The sequence below is a fragment of the Maniola hyperantus genome, chromosome 6 (assembly GCF_902806685.2).
Source record: "Maniola hyperantus chromosome 6, iAphHyp1.2, whole genome shotgun sequence".
In the NCBI taxonomy this organism is placed as follows: Eukaryota; Metazoa; Arthropoda; class Insecta; order Lepidoptera; family Nymphalidae; genus Maniola; species Maniola hyperantus.
The window spans coordinates 16,417,583-16,434,509 of record NC_048541.1 but is presented as its reverse complement, the minus strand read 5'-3'; the positions used below and the strand labels follow the sequence as shown (position 1 = coordinate 16,434,509).

The window sequence follows — 16,927 nt, the reverse complement described above, 5'->3', positions numbered from 1 at the left end:
AAATGACACGCCTAAATCTATTGCTATCCCTTTCATAATGCTGCTCGCGGAAAAGCATGGCATTAGATTTAGACCTGTTAATTTAGATTAGTTTAGATATTGTGTTCAAGAGAATCGGCCCCATTGGCTTTTAAGTTTAAGAAAACAGATTTACGTATTTCATAGGCATATCACATTTTAGCAGATATAATATTATTATGAAATGTTATCAATTCACGTCTGACATCAGAAGTGGGATGGATACCAATGCTCCCTATCGTACTGTTATTGGTAGTAGTAACATCGAGCTCCTAGTCCAGCGGGTACCGCGTTCGCTCACAGCGACGGTGGAGCCGTTCTTGCCGACGCCGCCGGCCGCGATGGCGGCGCTGAGCGCGCCCAGCGTGAGCGCCGCGCCCGCCACCGCCACCCCGCCCAGCGAGTAACGCATCTCCAGCGAGCCCACCTGGACCCCCCGTACACCGCGCGGTTACAACACTTGTGAGGACCATGGGGCTAACCTACCAATAGCTACGAAACCTACTTCAAATAAAAAGTTTTACTTTGTACTTTCACTATTACTACCCATATTATAAACGCAAACAGGTTTGTCGGTTTTTTGGTTTGTCCTTCAATCACGTCGCAACGGAGTCGCATGGGCATACTTTAAAGACCTGGAGTGACATGTCAGCTGAGTTAATACCTTTCATTTGACATCGGCATCACAACTGTTGAGGGTTAGCCCATAATATCTATGGTCCTTTATTTATATCTTTTTCACATAACAAGTCTCTTGGCACTAATTTTCTACCAATCTTTACACTACAATAATTATTCTGTAGGAAACTAAGGGCCGGTTGTTTCAACAAACTTTGACGGACACGTAACCTTTAAATATAGCGCTAACGAACGTGAGTAAAGAAAAAGCGTTGATTCAGCATCTATTAGCGCTAACGTTCGTTAAAAAGTAACGTTTACGTTAACCGGTGCTGACGCCATTGGTGATCGTCAAATCAGTTCGTAACTTCATACTTCTTACAAACGGAATATTTTATTTACAAATTACAATGGAATCAATTTTCAAAGCTTTTAATGGTAGTTTTTTTGAAGATGAAAGAGAATTTGTAAGAAAGAAAAAGTGTTTAAAATTCGAAGTAGCAATATTAATAACTATGTATATAATTTAATATACTTAAAATGAAATAAAAAAAGGATACGGAGAAGTAAGTTAATTTTTAGGGTTAGTTTCGCAACCAAAATAACAATGACGAACAGTTTTTTTGTACAATGGAGCAACGCACTTAAATTAACAGATGTTAAAGTTCATCTACGTCTGTTAAAGTTTAACGAACGTATCTTACGAAGACCAATGGTTTGAAACAACCGGCCCTAAGTGTATAACACTACCACTTTTATAAGATACGCCGATGTACGTGCATAGAAATCTTATTTTTGAATGGCGCGAATACATCTCAGCCAATTATAGTGCGCGTCCATCCGCTATTGGTTGTTGCCTATGCGCCATGTACGTGCGAATTACGAGCGAGATAGCACGAGTCTCTGTTGTTCTTGTTATTTAAATCTTAACGTTAAGCAATAAAGTCTGCATTTCACTGCTGTAGTTTTTGTCAGCGTTAGGTTGCGCTTTTCTACGCAATCGAATTTTGCCGATGCGACTTATAAAAGTAAAGTATTATACTTTATTTGACATCAGCTGCTAAGAAAGCTCCTTATATGAAAAAGATAATAAAGAATGTAGTTGTTATCACATATTCGCGGAAAATAGAATGTAAATTACAGCAGCTGCAAATATACAGGACTCTAGGTTACATCGATAAAAGGTTTGCAAATCACTTTTTAAAATCAAGAATTCTTATATATTTTACATAATTGTGATTTGATCGTGACTTGTGATTTACAATAATTAATTTATATTTTACGACGAATACAATGCCATACAATTTTATTCTTTCTTAATAAAATAATAAAAAAATAAAACCATTTCTTGGAGGTTAAAAAAATATACATACTTACTGCAATTTTTTTGTGTTTTTACATAATTTAGAAAACTTATATGTACTTAATATTGCGTCGATTATTACCTATAGCCCTGTATAGTAATAATATTTATATTTGACAAAAGACACATACAATACACATCATATATTTTAACATTTCAATTTTTGGTTCATACATTTTGTTATTGGTTTAGAATTTGGAAGAAAGTATTTCAATTTTTGAAAATAATAAATTGTAATATAATTTAGCAGGCAAGCAATCAATCTAACAAATCTATTAGTTTCATTTAATTTTTTTTTTACATAAAGGATTTTCATAAACTTTCAAATTTTATAATTCTAGAAATAGTATTTCATCATGTACTTTTAAGTTTCGGAAGGACATTTTTATCACATCTATCTATAAAAAAAGCGTTTATTTGATGCATAAATTGCACATGCAATCCGCTAATTCATATCAAATTATGCATTACCATTTACCATTGTTAACTTTCTATGCATCGCTCAGATCGCACGCATAAATATAATAAATATATAGTAAACAATTCATGTGGGTATTTTTAAAAGAAATCGATCATTTTAACCTGCCTAAGTAACATGTCAATCAGGATTATAATTAATGTAAAATTGCAATGATACGTAAGCCAAGTTATAGCTTATAAAAGCATATAATTTCAAACTTACTGCAGCTTGCGTCATGAAAATGGAAAAACAATATCAACTCAGTAGAACTTAGCACTGTAATCACCTACTTTTTCAATTTTCGTGACGTGTACTGTAATCATTGCAATTGAACTAAGATATTATCAGCTAGTAAGTAGTAGAAATAATCTAGATTACATTACCTGAGTGGTCCAGAACTCGGGGCCTAATATAGCGGATATGAGGTGTATGAGAATGATGGCATATTGTGCCTCTGTGACGTCAATGCGTCCCATTTTCAGCGTGCCAGTGACGTAGGCTTGCCAGTGCGCGCAGTAGAACAGCGTCATGGCGCAAAAACACTGGAAAATAAAGAATAAAGAACTGTTTGTAATTTTGTTAACAATAAAGATGTTTAAATTAAAATTAAATTTAAAAAATGTATACTAATATTACATTAATATTATATTAACATTAATATTATATTACAACAAATGCGAAAGTATGTCTGTCTGTCTGTCTGCTAGCCTTTCACGGCCCAACCATTCAACCGATTTTGACGAAAGTTGGTACAGAGATAGCTTGCATCCTGGGGAAGGACATAGGCATACTTTTTATACAGGAAAAATCAAAGAGTTCACATGAGATTTTTAAAAACCTAAATCCACGCGGACGAAGTAGAAAGACGGGCATCATCTAGTTTAAAATAAGTTTTTTATTTATTTATTTCATATTTCATCTAAAACAGAACTTGGCTCAAATCTCTGCTGTGCCCAGTTTAATTTATGAACACAACAAAATTATAGTTAATTTTTGTTTTTAAATATATAATAAATATATAATATGTAATCGTAAATTATATGGGGAAAAATGTAGGTAGGTTTTATACTACACTAGCTTATTTAACGACTTTTTCCGCGTGGACTACACAAATTTAAATTCCCTATTTTACTCCATTAAGCGTTGAACGGGTCAAAAATCCTTTCTTAGCAGATGTTTACGCCATAATAGCTATCTGCATGCCAAATTTCAGCCTGATGCATCCAGTAGTTTGAGCTGTGCGTATATAGACCAATCAGTCAGTCGCCTTTTCCTTTTATAAATTTAGACAAATATTATGTTACCGAATACCTAAACTTCTGCAAAACATAGGCTAAAAGCTCTATTAATAAATAGTTTTCGCAACAGCTGTGAGGTGCGTCGACCCCGCAGTTCGGCCACCAGAGCGTAACATAAATTGTCCTGTGTTACAGTAATTGTATAGCAAACAAATTACGGTTCCTACATCGTAACGTTACCAATACTTCAATTACAAAGAGGTAAAGTTTGTAAGAAATAACCTCTGGAACTACTGAACCGATTTGGAAAATTCTTTCACCCGTGGAAAACTACTATATTTTATTTTTTCAAAAAATTAGATCCTACAAAAAATGTAATAAGCTACCCATCCGAAGCCGGGGCAGCTTAAAGCGAGTGATATTTAATTTCTTAAAACGCAATAACTCTGAAAAGTTAAGAGGTACGTGCCCGGGATCGAACCTCCTGAATGGACGTCCTAACCACTAGGCTATCCCGGCTCATATCGCACTCAACTATCGCTTACGGCCGTGCGCTAAGAATTATAGTACCCTCATTATAAATGCGAATGTGTTTTTGTTTGTTGGTTTATTGGTTTGTTGGTTTGTCCTTCAATCACGTCCTCACCACTAGGCTATCACGGCTCATATCGCACTCAACTATCGCTTATGGCCGTGCGCTAATAATCAGTTACCCTTATTATAAATGCGAAAGTGTGTTTATTGGTTTGTCCTTCAGTCACGTCGCAACGGTGCAACGGATTGACGTGATTTTTTGTATGGGGTATAAAGACCTGGAGAGTGACATAGGCTTGCTATACTTTTTATCCCGGAAAATCAAAGAGCTCCCACAGGATTTTTAAAAAACCTAATTCCACGCGGACGAAATCGTAGGCATCAGCTAGTATATTATAAACTATCGACATCCTATCGCCATAATACTAAAAAGAGCACCCAATTTGGGCGAAATAAACCGCTGTCAGCACTTGGCAGCACCCCAACTCGAGCTCCAAAGCACACATGTGTGCAGCTAGTGGGCACGGTGCCAGCCTCCCGGGCGTGCTCGGGCAGCTCGGGACCTTGCGGCTATTCAATGTGACGGGTTCACGGTCGACATACTTCCGCTAGATCGATATTCAAACACTTTGAATACCAGTACCAGGTTACGGCGATTACGCACTGCACCTTCGTCATCAGAGTTGTATCCGTCATCCGCGAGAATACCAGCGATTATCTACGACATAATATGTCAAATCTCCCATCACTACCCTTATTATAAATCCAAAAGTGTGTTTGTTTGTTGGTTTACTGATTCGTCTTTCAATCCCGTCACAACGGATTGACATGATTTGTCGCATGGGTATAGTTTTTTTTTTTTTTTAAAAGAATATTAGCCATTTTTTAAATGACTAATATTCCCCTTTCCTCTCAAATTAAGCGTCAAGCTTGTGCTAGGAGTAGGTACGACAATAGTGCAACGGGCGGGGTTTGAACCGTCGACCTTTCGGTTTTCAGTCCACTCCTATACCGGTTGAGCTATTGAGGCTCTGAATAGTTGATACCTGGAGAGAAATTTTTAAAAACCTAAATCCACGCGGACGAAGTCGATCGCGGGCATCAGTTAGTAATAGATATTTGTGTCCTTTGCACCATTTTGGTTGCCTGGAAGAGATCGCTAGGCCTTATATCGATCGCTATAAGGCCACCAAATTGTACCTACTTATATTTTTTTAAATTCCTTTGTGTGTTTTCTGTTATAATTTTGCGGTATACAATAATAGCATATTTCATTCATTCAAACTTGGAGCATATTTCATCCATTCATACTTTTTTTTTTAATTCTGAATTTTTTGGGATCTTTTAATCACTATGTGACTATGTCAGATCCATAATAACCTAATTACACTTCTCTCTATTTTTTAAAACTTAGTGCATAATATTCTTACGTTTTTATTATCCTTAACATAAATTCAAAATGAGCATATTCCATTCATTCAAACTTGGAGCATATTTCATCCATTCATACTTGGAGCATATTTCATCCATTCATACTTTTTTTTTAATTCTGAATTTTTTGGATCTTTTAATCACTATGTGACTATCCATAATAACCTAATTACACTTCTCTCTATTTTTTAAAACGTAGTGCATAATATTCTTACGTTTCTATTATCCTTAAAATAAATTCAAAATGAGCATATTATTTCATTCATTCAAACTTGGAGCATATTTTCCGGGTAAGTCCCCGAGGCGACGCGGCGACCGGTGTACAGACCTTGGGCATATTCAATGAAAAGAGTTCACGGCTGACATACTTCCGGTAAATCGATATGCAAATCATTCCAAGCTTGTATACAATTTGAAATAGTAGCGTCAAAAGAACTGCCGCTCATCATTACAACCTTCACCGGCCCACTGCCAGAGTGAACTCGATTGAGGAAGCTCTCGGTTTGATCCTGAATCGATATGTCAAATATAATAACGGAATAAAATAAATATTTAAGGGGGCTCCCATACAACAAACGTAATTTTTTTGCCGTTTTTATAGATAATGGTACGGAACTCCTCGTGCGAGAGTCCGACTCGCACTTGGCCGATATTTTTGTTTATGCCTTTGTTTATCTAGTTTGTTCTTGAGAAGAAGACTTCTCAAGAACTCTACATGAAGGCCTACTACCTATCATGGATAATACGATGTGAGACATGAATCACACAGGTACACACCGCACGGCTAATTGATTGAACGTCTCGCGTTGCAACTACATGTACAACATGACTGCAATCCAACTGCAATCAATACCTCTGTAATCTATTACAGAGGTTATATAAATAACTAACTATATATATATATATATATATATATATATATATATATATATATATATATATAGTTAGTTATTTATATATATATATATATATATACATATCAGTATTTTATAGGATATATTTCGGAGAGTATGCTCAGGAACTTATCTATCTTGTCCCCCCTTCACCATTTTACCACCGAACCGCAAGACGTCGGGCGAGTTTCCATCCTTATGTCGTCGACATCCCATCTACACGCACGAAACGTTTTGCGTCATCATTCCTCATACGCATGGCTAAGGTTTGGAATACTCTTCCACGATATGTGTTTCCTACCAACTACAACTCGGGTATCTTTAAAACAAGAATGAATAGGCATCTTCTAGGTAAACGCATCCCCATCTTAGGCCGCATCATCACTTTCCATCAGGTGAAGCGTTTGCCTATAATGAATTTAAAAAAAAAACATAATGCAGGAGACTTAGTAATTAATGAATCTTGATTCAATTTGGGTTTTTGAACTATGTGCCCTGCCTATTGCCACTTCATCTCAACCTGGTGGCATGCAGGTTTCCTCACGATGTTTTCCTTCACCGTTAAAGCAAGTGATATTTAATTACTTAAAAATACTCCGAAAAGTTAAAGGTGCCCGGGATCGAACCCCCGACCTCCGATTAGAGGGCGGACGTAACCACTAGGCTATCACAGCTTAAAACCAGACATGCTTAATGCTAATTTCAAATGATTGCAACCTAGCTATAGTACCTAATACTGCCGTGCCCTTATACTGACTCACCGGGGAATCATAACAGCTGGTACTGATGCTACTTAGGTTCGTAAAAAACATATTATATACTACTATCTACATAATACGGGGAATAATCAGAACGCTAGCAAAAACTTAGCGTTATTGTAACTAATTCCATTGTACACAATCTCTAAACTAAACTAAAATGGCACGTCTAAATCTATTGCTATCCCTTTCATAATGTTGCTTGCGGAAAAGGATGGCACTAAATTTAGACCTGTTAATTTAGTTTAGTTTAGAGATTGTGTACAAGAGAATCGGCCCCAATGTTATACTACCTAAACACAATCCAATACCAATAACCATTTGTCTCATTTTGTAGTTTTGGTTATTTGGATTTTCAAACCCGCAATGTATAGCGTGCAAAACTCGGGTCAATGCCACACCTACGACGCGGCATTGACTCCGAGTGGCCTACTTCCGCAACGTACGTTGACCTCTAACGTCAGTCAGATGTTTTATTTGCAACTAGCTGCCCTGGCGAACTTCGTTCCGCTTAATAGTCAATTCATTAAAAAATTTCTCTCCGTACCATCCTCGTACTTCAAGGAATATTATAAAAAAAGGATTAGCAAAATCGGTTCAGCTGTTCTCGAGATTTGCGATGACCAACACATTTAGTGATTAATTTTTTTATAATGTAGGATTTTTTTTTATGTGGTATCATATCAGTAATCATCAGAACTATCACCTGTCTTCGTTTTTGCCAGCGTTCTGGTTACACCCTGTATATTTGTATCTAGCTGTTCCCCATTAACTAGCAACTCCTACTGACAATCGATTTAATGATTCATACATTGAATGCTTATGAGCTATTCATTCTATCTTTATTGGTAATAGAATGCTATCTAAATTGTTTGCTACTATTATACCAATAGATTGAAGCTCAGTATTGACTGGCTACGATAAGGTTTTTGAACATTGATTACAAAAAAAAACTGGCCAAGTGTGAGTCAGACTCGCGCACCGAGGGTTCCGTACTACAGTCGTATTGTTTCGACATTTTGCACGATAAATGAATAGGTTCCCCTATAGGTTTTCTTGACAGACATGACGCACAGACAGATCGACAGACAGACAACCAAGTGATCCTATACAGGTTCCTTTTTCTTTTGAGATAATATGGAACCCTAAAAATACGAATATCATATTTTATCTGAAACATAGGATCTTCATTTATAAATAAGAAAAGATAATGTAATGATACCGTTGCAAATTGTCTTATCATCCAGCTATCTAGATATTACTACAACATACAGACCAACAAGCAAATCTATAAAATATATATATATGTTCAATTAAACTTTTACAAGTATTTTTGAAACGTCAGCTGCATCTACTACTGGTTCGCTATAATATACTAATATTATAGCGAAAGTGTGTTTGTTTGTTTGTTTGTCCTTTCTTCATACTAACTAACCTAACTAAGCGTATAGGGCATGAAGGAAGGACAAACAAACCAATCATTTAGATTTTTGGCATAGGGATAGAGTTGAACTTTTTATCCTGGAAAATCAAAAAGTTCCCACGGGATATTTAAAACCTAAATCCACGCGGACGAAGTCGCGGGCATCATCTAGTATTTTATATAATGATATAGGAAGCACAGCAGAGTTATATGATTCACCAACCTGGAAGAACATCCAAGTGGGATAGTCCCCGAGCTTCACAGCGATGCAGGCGCCGAGCGCTATGAACACGGTGGAGATGCTGTCGCAGCCGTGGTCGAACAGCTCGCCCAGCGGCGACTGGCTGCCGGTCCGCCGCGCCTGCTTGCCGTCGATGGCGTCCAGGCTCTGGTACACGAACACCCCCAGCGCGCACACGGCGCACGCCCATCGCGGCGGCTCTTGCCGTGCGTCCGGGCTGTACCTGGCAAACAAGAACTTGGGTAAAACATTGGCGCAAAGTTGCCTGTCTATCGGTATCCTACTTAAAACAAAACTACTGGATTAAAAACAAAAACAAACATTAACACCAAGTATCTAGCAGTGAGTTGAACTTACTCACTTTACTTTACTATGGATATGCTCATAATCAGTTTCCAGGATTAGCAACACAAACATTTTTCCTGTTAATACCATTGTGTGTGTTTATAAACAATTGAGCTGAGGGAAATACACATGATTACAAGAACCATGTGTATTTCCCTAATAAAGCTGTGATAGCCTAGTGGTAAAGATGTCCGCCTTCTAATCAGAGGTCGGGGGTTCGATCCCGGGCATGCATCTCTAACTTTTCATAGCTATGCATGTTCTAAGTAATTAAATATCACTTGCTTCAACGGTGAAGGAAAACATCGTGAGGAAACCTGCATGCCTGAAAGTTCTCCATGATGTTCTCAAAGGTGTGTGAAGTCTACCAATCCGGACATGGCCAGCGTGGTAGACTATGGCCAAACCCTTCTCATTCTGAGAGACCTATGCTCAATAGTGAGCTGGCGATGGGTTTTTGTTGATGATGATGATGATACATGGTGGTAGTGTATGTTGGTGGTGAGCACACTTAGTTGATTGCTTTTCCTGCATGTGTAGTAGCAGAAGGATGGGCAGTGCGTCTTGCATGCTGCAGATTGTACCATGCAGATTTATCTGGTTTAGTGGATTATACCAAGTCAAGCTTCTTGTTCCTTGTGTATAGCGAGGTTTAGATTAGCAACAAAACTTGCAGAAGTTGACTTCCGCAAGCTATTTCTACCGTGTAAACAATCACGCCAAGCTCACTTCTGCAAGTTTTGTAACTTGCTGGACTTGCCGCAAGTCACAAATGTATGTAAAAATTGCTCGTAGTGTAAACAATGCTGCAAGTACTTGCGGAATAATTTGCAAGAAGTTCTTGCTAGTCTAAACCTCGCTTATCATTGATTTCCAGAAAGTAATGCCTGCTTCTATAAAACAAAGGGAAATATGATTCATTTGTAGCATTTTGTTTGTATGTTAATTTGTGTGTTAATGCACAAAAGTGGCATTGCCTTGTGTGGAGACATCTGCCTTGCATTCATACTGTCAAGTTCATGTTCAATGACCTCCCATTACCATAATGACTAATCCATACTAATATTATAAATGAGGAAGTGTGTGTCTGTCTGTCTGTCTGCTAGCTTTTCACGGCCCATCTGTTCAACCGATTTTGGCGAGATTTGGTACAGAGACAGCTAGCATCGCTAGCATAGGTTACTTTTATCCCGGAAAATTAAAGAGAATAGAGAGAGTTTTTGAGGACTTTTAAAAACCTAAATCCATACAGACAAAGTCGTGGGCATCATCTAGTGTTTATTATGTAAGACTTAACTATTTACTACTTACTTAAAATTCAGTTAGACATTAGTGAATTTACAGTAACAACTTTGCATCTAGATGTTATTCTGTAGAATCTAGATCATGGTTTCTTAATCACGAAAAAACCAAAAAATTAAGTGAAAACCATTGCGACCACTTTACTATAAAATCATAAAAATATTTTAATTTATTAATAGTTTATTTAGGCATTTCAACTTTCAAGACAGGCTTGATTTTATTGCAGCAGTTGAATCAAGGATGTAAGATCACATATATCCTAGTATCTAATACATAATGTAGGTGCTTACTAAGAACCAATATTATCTCAATAACACATGTGATAAAAATACTAAACTGAGCATTCTAACACGTGTAAAACATTGGTATTTCTATTGTTGCATATATTTACTCAGTTAATTATAGAACCAGCTGTTCAAATTGCTACTTATTTGTACATAAATAGATAGCTATTCCATTAAAAGGCCATAGACCTCTGTAGATCTCTCTTGTAGATAAATAAATGTCTACATAATTATGAAAATCTCACTGGTTTTCTCAATAAAATCAGATCTTTAGCTCATTTACTTGTACATTTTTCAAAATATGTTAGCATTTTGATGCAGTACCTATAACTTAGCCATTCATTATCTGAGAACCAGCAAAGATTTAAAAAATTGAATGAGGAAGACATTCAAAAGCTAATGAACTCTGCCAATTAGGATTTTTTTTAAATCATAATTAAAAACTAAAGAATAATTTATTCATTATGCATATATCTTATCAGAGGTGGCGCGACTCTTTCGGCCAATCATACGAGGGCTACATACAACGGGAAGCGTAAATCGTAATCTATTCGGCCAATACAAATCTCGCGCTTCCGAGTTCGGAGGCCGAATTTTACGAAGTACTGTTATAAAAATAATAATGTAGGTTATATTATGAAAGTTGCTCGCGGCTAGACAAAAATGAAAGTCGTTCCGCTGGTTAGGTACCCTAGTCTCTATATTATGACACAATTTTCGCAACACCAAAGTTCAACGAGATGAAAATGACAGCCACAACAGGCACTTACCAAATTAAAATAAGTGTGGTGACGATATTGACTATTAAACCTAATATAGTAATGAGATTCGGCGCCAGCCATAGCGGCGTCTTCGAAACCAGCCAGCACCACCATGGTTGGAGCCAGGCGTCTAATATACTCGCACTGGTGCAAGAATATTTGTGTTCACTAAGTCTTTTTAACTGGGCAGCGTTAAGAATCCTTTCCTTGTAGAACTGCATTTTCAGTCACTGTCACGTCATTTAACTGATTTGTTTATTATTAACACTACACTTCTCACTACATTAAATAGCTATTTGCAAAATTTAGATCGAAAAATTTGCACGACCTCTCATTTTACATCATTCTTCACCACAGAATACATCAAAGAGTAGGTATTATAATATATGAATACATTTATTCTTTACTGTGGACCATAGATAATTTATTTCTTTTTTTAAGAAACACCAGCTGTCGGTCTTCGGAATCCGGCGGGGCGATTGTCTAAAACCTGCATCAATCATTATTACAATCTCAATTGTTCCGATTGGCTGAATTAGTGCGATTCTTGTTGCAACAATGAGCAACAATGCATTGTGGCCAATAGTGAGCGAGCATTAACCAATCAGAGATGATTGCGATCGTGACATTGTAGCTGTCAAACAACCGCGGTAGCACAGCGGGGCGATTGTCTAAAACCTGCATCAATCATTATTACAATATCAATTGTTCTGATTGGCTGAATTTGTGCGATTCTTGTTGCAACAATGAGCAACAATGCATTGTGGCCAATAGTGAGCGAGCATTAACCAATCAGAGATGATTGCGATCGTGACATTGTAGCTGTCAAACTACCGCGGTAGGGCCACAGATTAATAGGGATACTACGTATCAGATGGCTCACGGGCAAACAAATTTTGACACCCTTGAAATGCAGCCCGTGATTGGTCGATCATCTGTCAAACTCTATTTTGCTATTTCTCTACTAACCAATAGGATCAGATTATTTGAGCCAATAGCTTAGCAAGATATTTTTTTAAATTGCCTCCTTTGCGCGGCTCTGAATTCTAGTTTTGGATTTTAGAGGATTTTTTTCCTGCAGCTTTGGCTTCTTGTATTTTGAAATTGTTTTATTAGGTACCTAAAGGGTTTTTTACTTAATTAACCTAAATTAATTGATTCTAAAAATAAAAAACACATTTTATTTCAAGACATTTATTTATTTTCTTTTAAATCTTTTAAAACCTTTATTAAATATCGATATGATTTTGGCCCCTGTTTAAGTAAGGATAAGAAATTTTTTTTTTTATCTTCTGTAAACCTTCTTTGTTTCTTCTTCTTTCCGCACAATCTTAATTGCATTGTGAGTATTTTTTTGGCAATTGGGTTCAATTTTTCCAATTTTTGATACACATTTTCACTGTCCAAGCTTTTTTATGTCTACGAATAAGGTTAAGAGTTTTTTGGGAAATCCTATATTTCTTGTAAAGATGTTTGCATTTTGGTGAAAGAACTTCTTTTAATGATTCTAGGATTCCTTCTCTTTTTAAGTGGCATGGTAGTGGAACCTGGAATTGCAAGAGTATTATATATAATTACAATATTGATATATTGGGTACCTATTATAAAAATTACATGTTTGATTTGATTTGCTCTAATAAGTATTTGCACTATGTGCATAATTTGTTATGTATGTGCATATTAAAAATATAAATAAATCTTGTTTATAAAGTACTAGATGATGCCCGCGACTTCGTACGCGTGGATTTAGATTGTTAAAAATCCTGTGGGAACTCTTTAATTTTCCGGGATAAAAAGTAAGCCTATGCTTCCTCCTCCTTCCCCGGGTTGCAACCTACCTCTGTACCAAATTTCGTCAAAATCGGTTGAACGGTTGAGCCGTGAGAAGCTAGCAGACAGACAGACAGATGGGACACACTTTCGCATTTATAAGATAAGTATGGATGGGTAACACACCGCGATTAATTTGTTAATTGTTATACACATTTAAATATTTCATTTAAGCTTAAAAATATAGTCTAGTAATAACTTATTTATGAAAATTTTGACCTGTAGTTAACACTGATCAATGAAAAGAGCAGATATCCTTATTCCTGTGGTTACTATATTAAGGCTATTAATAAATAGATGATTACCTGAGGAAATACTTTGTTGACAATCTGTAATCGAATATTCTTCTAATTTTCTTTTAAAAGTAGTGGGCAATCCTTCTAAAAAATAAGTTTAATGAGTACAAATAGGCAAACATCGATAAAAAAGTTTGATATAGTAAGTTATTTAAAACACTCCTAGGTTCTTTTATCTATCTCTTTTAGCTATCTTTCAAAGTTAGCAAAGAAACGACTTATTAGTAATATTATTATGAATATTGTTTCAAATAATAATAAATTATATTTTCTCACCTAAAAGCTCATTTTCACTTGCTGATTGTGATGTTTGCAGCTGTGTACAATAGTTGTGGTCATTATATATATTTTTGGAAGCATAATAATTATGATCAAGGTCAATCTTCTCTGATCCTGAAAGTAAATTAAATATTAATCATTTTAAAATTAAAGGCCAAAATTAGTGCTACACGGTGGTAAGATGATTCAGGCATAGAAATACATTTTCTTCGGTTTGGTTGTAAAATGTATGCTAAAGAAGGTTGTGATACATTGGACAAAACAACTGGACTGTGATTAGAGGAATGATGATATCAACAATATACAATACAAAAAGCCATGAAAACTTATTAGTACAAATTTCTTCAGAATCATGCAGTGGAATGGATGGAGTACCACTGAGGATCTCAGATTGCAGGAACAAAGTAGGAAATGCTGTTACTGCAAGACGAGATTTTTGTGTCACAAAACGCTTTTCAAAGTGCTTATGACACACTTGAGACTTATTTTTAAGATCTATTGTACTTTTACTTCGCAAAACATCACAATTTATATACTTAAGCCACTTTTTGAGTCTTTTGTCACACTGTGGAAACTTATGTAATATAGCGTCTTTTCGCGTACTGTTACAATCGGGAACACAGCACTTATAATACATTCCAATAAATTATATTGAAATAATGTACTATAATAACAATTGTTGCGAAGGGAACAGAAATTACGGAAATAAATCGACGCAACCACCCTGCTCAACGCTTAACAACAATAACAAAATGGCGTCAGGCAGGCAGCAGGCAGTGAACGTGTGTTATTGTATCGTTCTGTGGTCGAATCTGTCAACTTCTATTTTGCTATTCGCATTTGTAAGGGAACGGAATTTGTATGGCCGTGAACCGCCCGTGCGCGGTAGGGCCACGGTTTGTTACCATAGATAAATGAAACAGTAATGTATTTTTTTTATTTGATTTTAACTATTACCCTTTTTTGCAAATCCCAAACGTTGGCGCAGATTCCTTTGAAAAAACCAACAACCAATATTGTTTTGGTTGCCGTACATCATACATAAAATTAAATTAAATTAAATTAAATACATGGTTGCAGTGATGTTACCACAAGAACGAAAGTGGCGCTCTCATTTAATTTTACTCTTTTCGGTCGGTCTATATGCTTTCTGTTTAAAAAGCTGGTATGCTTTTATTGATTCTGGTTATTCATCTGTGTTTTATGACGTCACAGATACAGGAAGAGCGGGAGAGCCCGAGAGCAGGGTCTTTTCACTCGGTACATTTTAGCCACAGTACAAAATCGCACAGGGTACATTGACTCAGACTTAGCTCGACAGATGGCACTAGTAGTAAGTTTTGTTGCCAACCACGCGCAACAGGTGGCACTACTTGTAAATTTTGTGGCCGGTCAGCAGTGTGACCGTTTGTGGCAGATTTCTGCCATTTGGGCAGATTTGGCTCCTAAATTTTAACTCTGGCAGAAAAAGCTGACGATTTAACAAAGTGGTAGATTGTGGCAGATTTCAAGGAAATCCTTATTATTTTTCTAATCTATCACCCCACTTATCTAATCTTATTATTTTTCTAATCTATCGCCACACTCACACACACAAAGTTAAAGTATCAATTATTAATCTTGGCAATCTATTTTCGTCCTTATTCAAGCAATTAGCAAGAAGTGAAATGTAAAAATTCTTAAATGTGATGGATGAATGCAATAAAAAAAATATATGAAAAGACATTGCTATGCTAGGAGAGTCAGACTCAGAATAATATTAATAATTAATTAAAAAGCAAATTCGTAACGTTTTTTTTTCTTTTTAAAAATTACACGGTAATTTACACGGTATTCTTTTAGCTCATCCACCGTAATTTAATCAAGAAACACCGTATTTTTAACCTTACAACACGGTAATTCTTGATTTACATATGGAAACACTGGCACAGTCACAAATTGTCAAGTCTGTGGTCTGTGTCTATTAAAAATTATTTATTTTCAACCACTTTTTTCCGAGGTTTTCCATTATATCAAGGTGTTTATGTGATATTTTCCAACGACTTGACTTTGTTAGTTGGATTTTGGGTTATAGTGAAGTGACTTGTGCTTTATTTTGAACTCTGACAACTCTACCGAGCAACTTTCTTTATTTCTTTGTACCTCTTTAGCTATTCGAAACTGCAAAGTATGGATTTACAGTGCATTGTGCTGATCTGGATGTGATGGAAAAAGCCATAAAACAAGAAAAAAGAAGAGCTCTATAAGTACCTAACTAATATAACCCCGACTACGTTTCTCGGACTACGATTTGCTGTAATAACAGAAAAAAGTGTGTGCCCAGTTATAAAAATAAATAAAAGATTATTACCTTATTTATGTGTTTTATTGAAATTAACCATAGAAAAATAGAAATAAAAGAAAATTTAAAACCTATATATTATAGGTACCTATCTAGGTAGCGTATATACTATACCTATAGGGATTAGTATATATAGCAGATCCTGTAGTTGCAACTCAGCTCAATAGATGGCGTTACCAAAAAATAGGGACTGATGACTCTATACCCGTATATTCAATGTACTCTGTGCCCGAGAGCGTGCTGCACAGATTAATAGGGATACTACGACGCGTGAGAGCGTTGCTTGGAGCGTTGACTCGCCGAGCGGCTGAAGCGGGAACCATTTTAAAATTCAAAATCGTAAATACACGTGTACCTACGGTTCAAGTCATCATCGTCAATCCATAGCCGGCTCACTATAATTATTGAGCACTGATCTCTTCTCAGGATGAGAGTTTAAATCTTAGTTTGATAATAATTAATTTTATCGTAAATATAGTTTTAGGTTGATTATTTGATTGCTCCTCGTTATG

At 36.2% G+C, this 16,927-nt stretch overlaps 1 protein-coding gene and 1 long non-coding RNA gene across 9 annotated transcripts in view; both read right to left on the bottom strand.

Annotated features, from left to right (window-relative positions):
* Window positions 1-12,028, bottom strand: part of bbc (choline/ethanolaminephosphotransferase 1 bbc) — a 34,475-nt gene extending 22,447 nt beyond the window's left edge. For 3 of the 6 annotated variants that reach the window (XM_034969200.2, XM_034969203.2, XM_069499383.1), the window contains exons 1-4: window positions 11,679-12,028; window positions 8,960-9,200; window positions 2,843-3,001; window positions 320-445 (exon numbers count right to left, since the gene is read on the bottom strand). In XM_034969200.2, coding sequence (XP_034825091.1) covers window positions 320-445; window positions 2,843-3,001; window positions 8,960-9,200; window positions 11,679-11,890 — 738 coding nt within the window. In that variant the 5' untranslated portion in view covers window positions 11,891-12,028. The remainder of the gene's footprint in view (window positions 1-319; window positions 446-2,842; window positions 3,002-8,959; window positions 9,201-11,678) is intronic. The other 3 variants (XM_034969202.2, XM_034969201.2, XM_034969204.2) reach the window with 1 other exon arrangement.
* An 819-nt stretch (window positions 12,029-12,847) lies between these two features.
* On the bottom strand, window positions 12,848-14,950 carry LOC138402448 (uncharacterized). 3 transcript variants are annotated; one of them, XR_011236826.1, is made up of 4 exons: window positions 14,450-14,950; window positions 14,072-14,188; window positions 13,805-13,879; window positions 12,848-13,216 (listed from the first exon to the last, which is right to left on the bottom strand). It is a non-coding gene; the product is annotated as an uncharacterized lncRNA (long non-coding RNA). The 3 variants fall into 3 exon arrangements; XR_011236827.1 differs by having other exon boundaries at window positions 14,611-14,950; XR_011236825.1 differs by lacking the exon at window positions 14,450-14,950 and having other exon boundaries at window positions 14,072-14,415.
* Window positions 14,951-16,927: the final 1,977 nt, after the last annotated feature.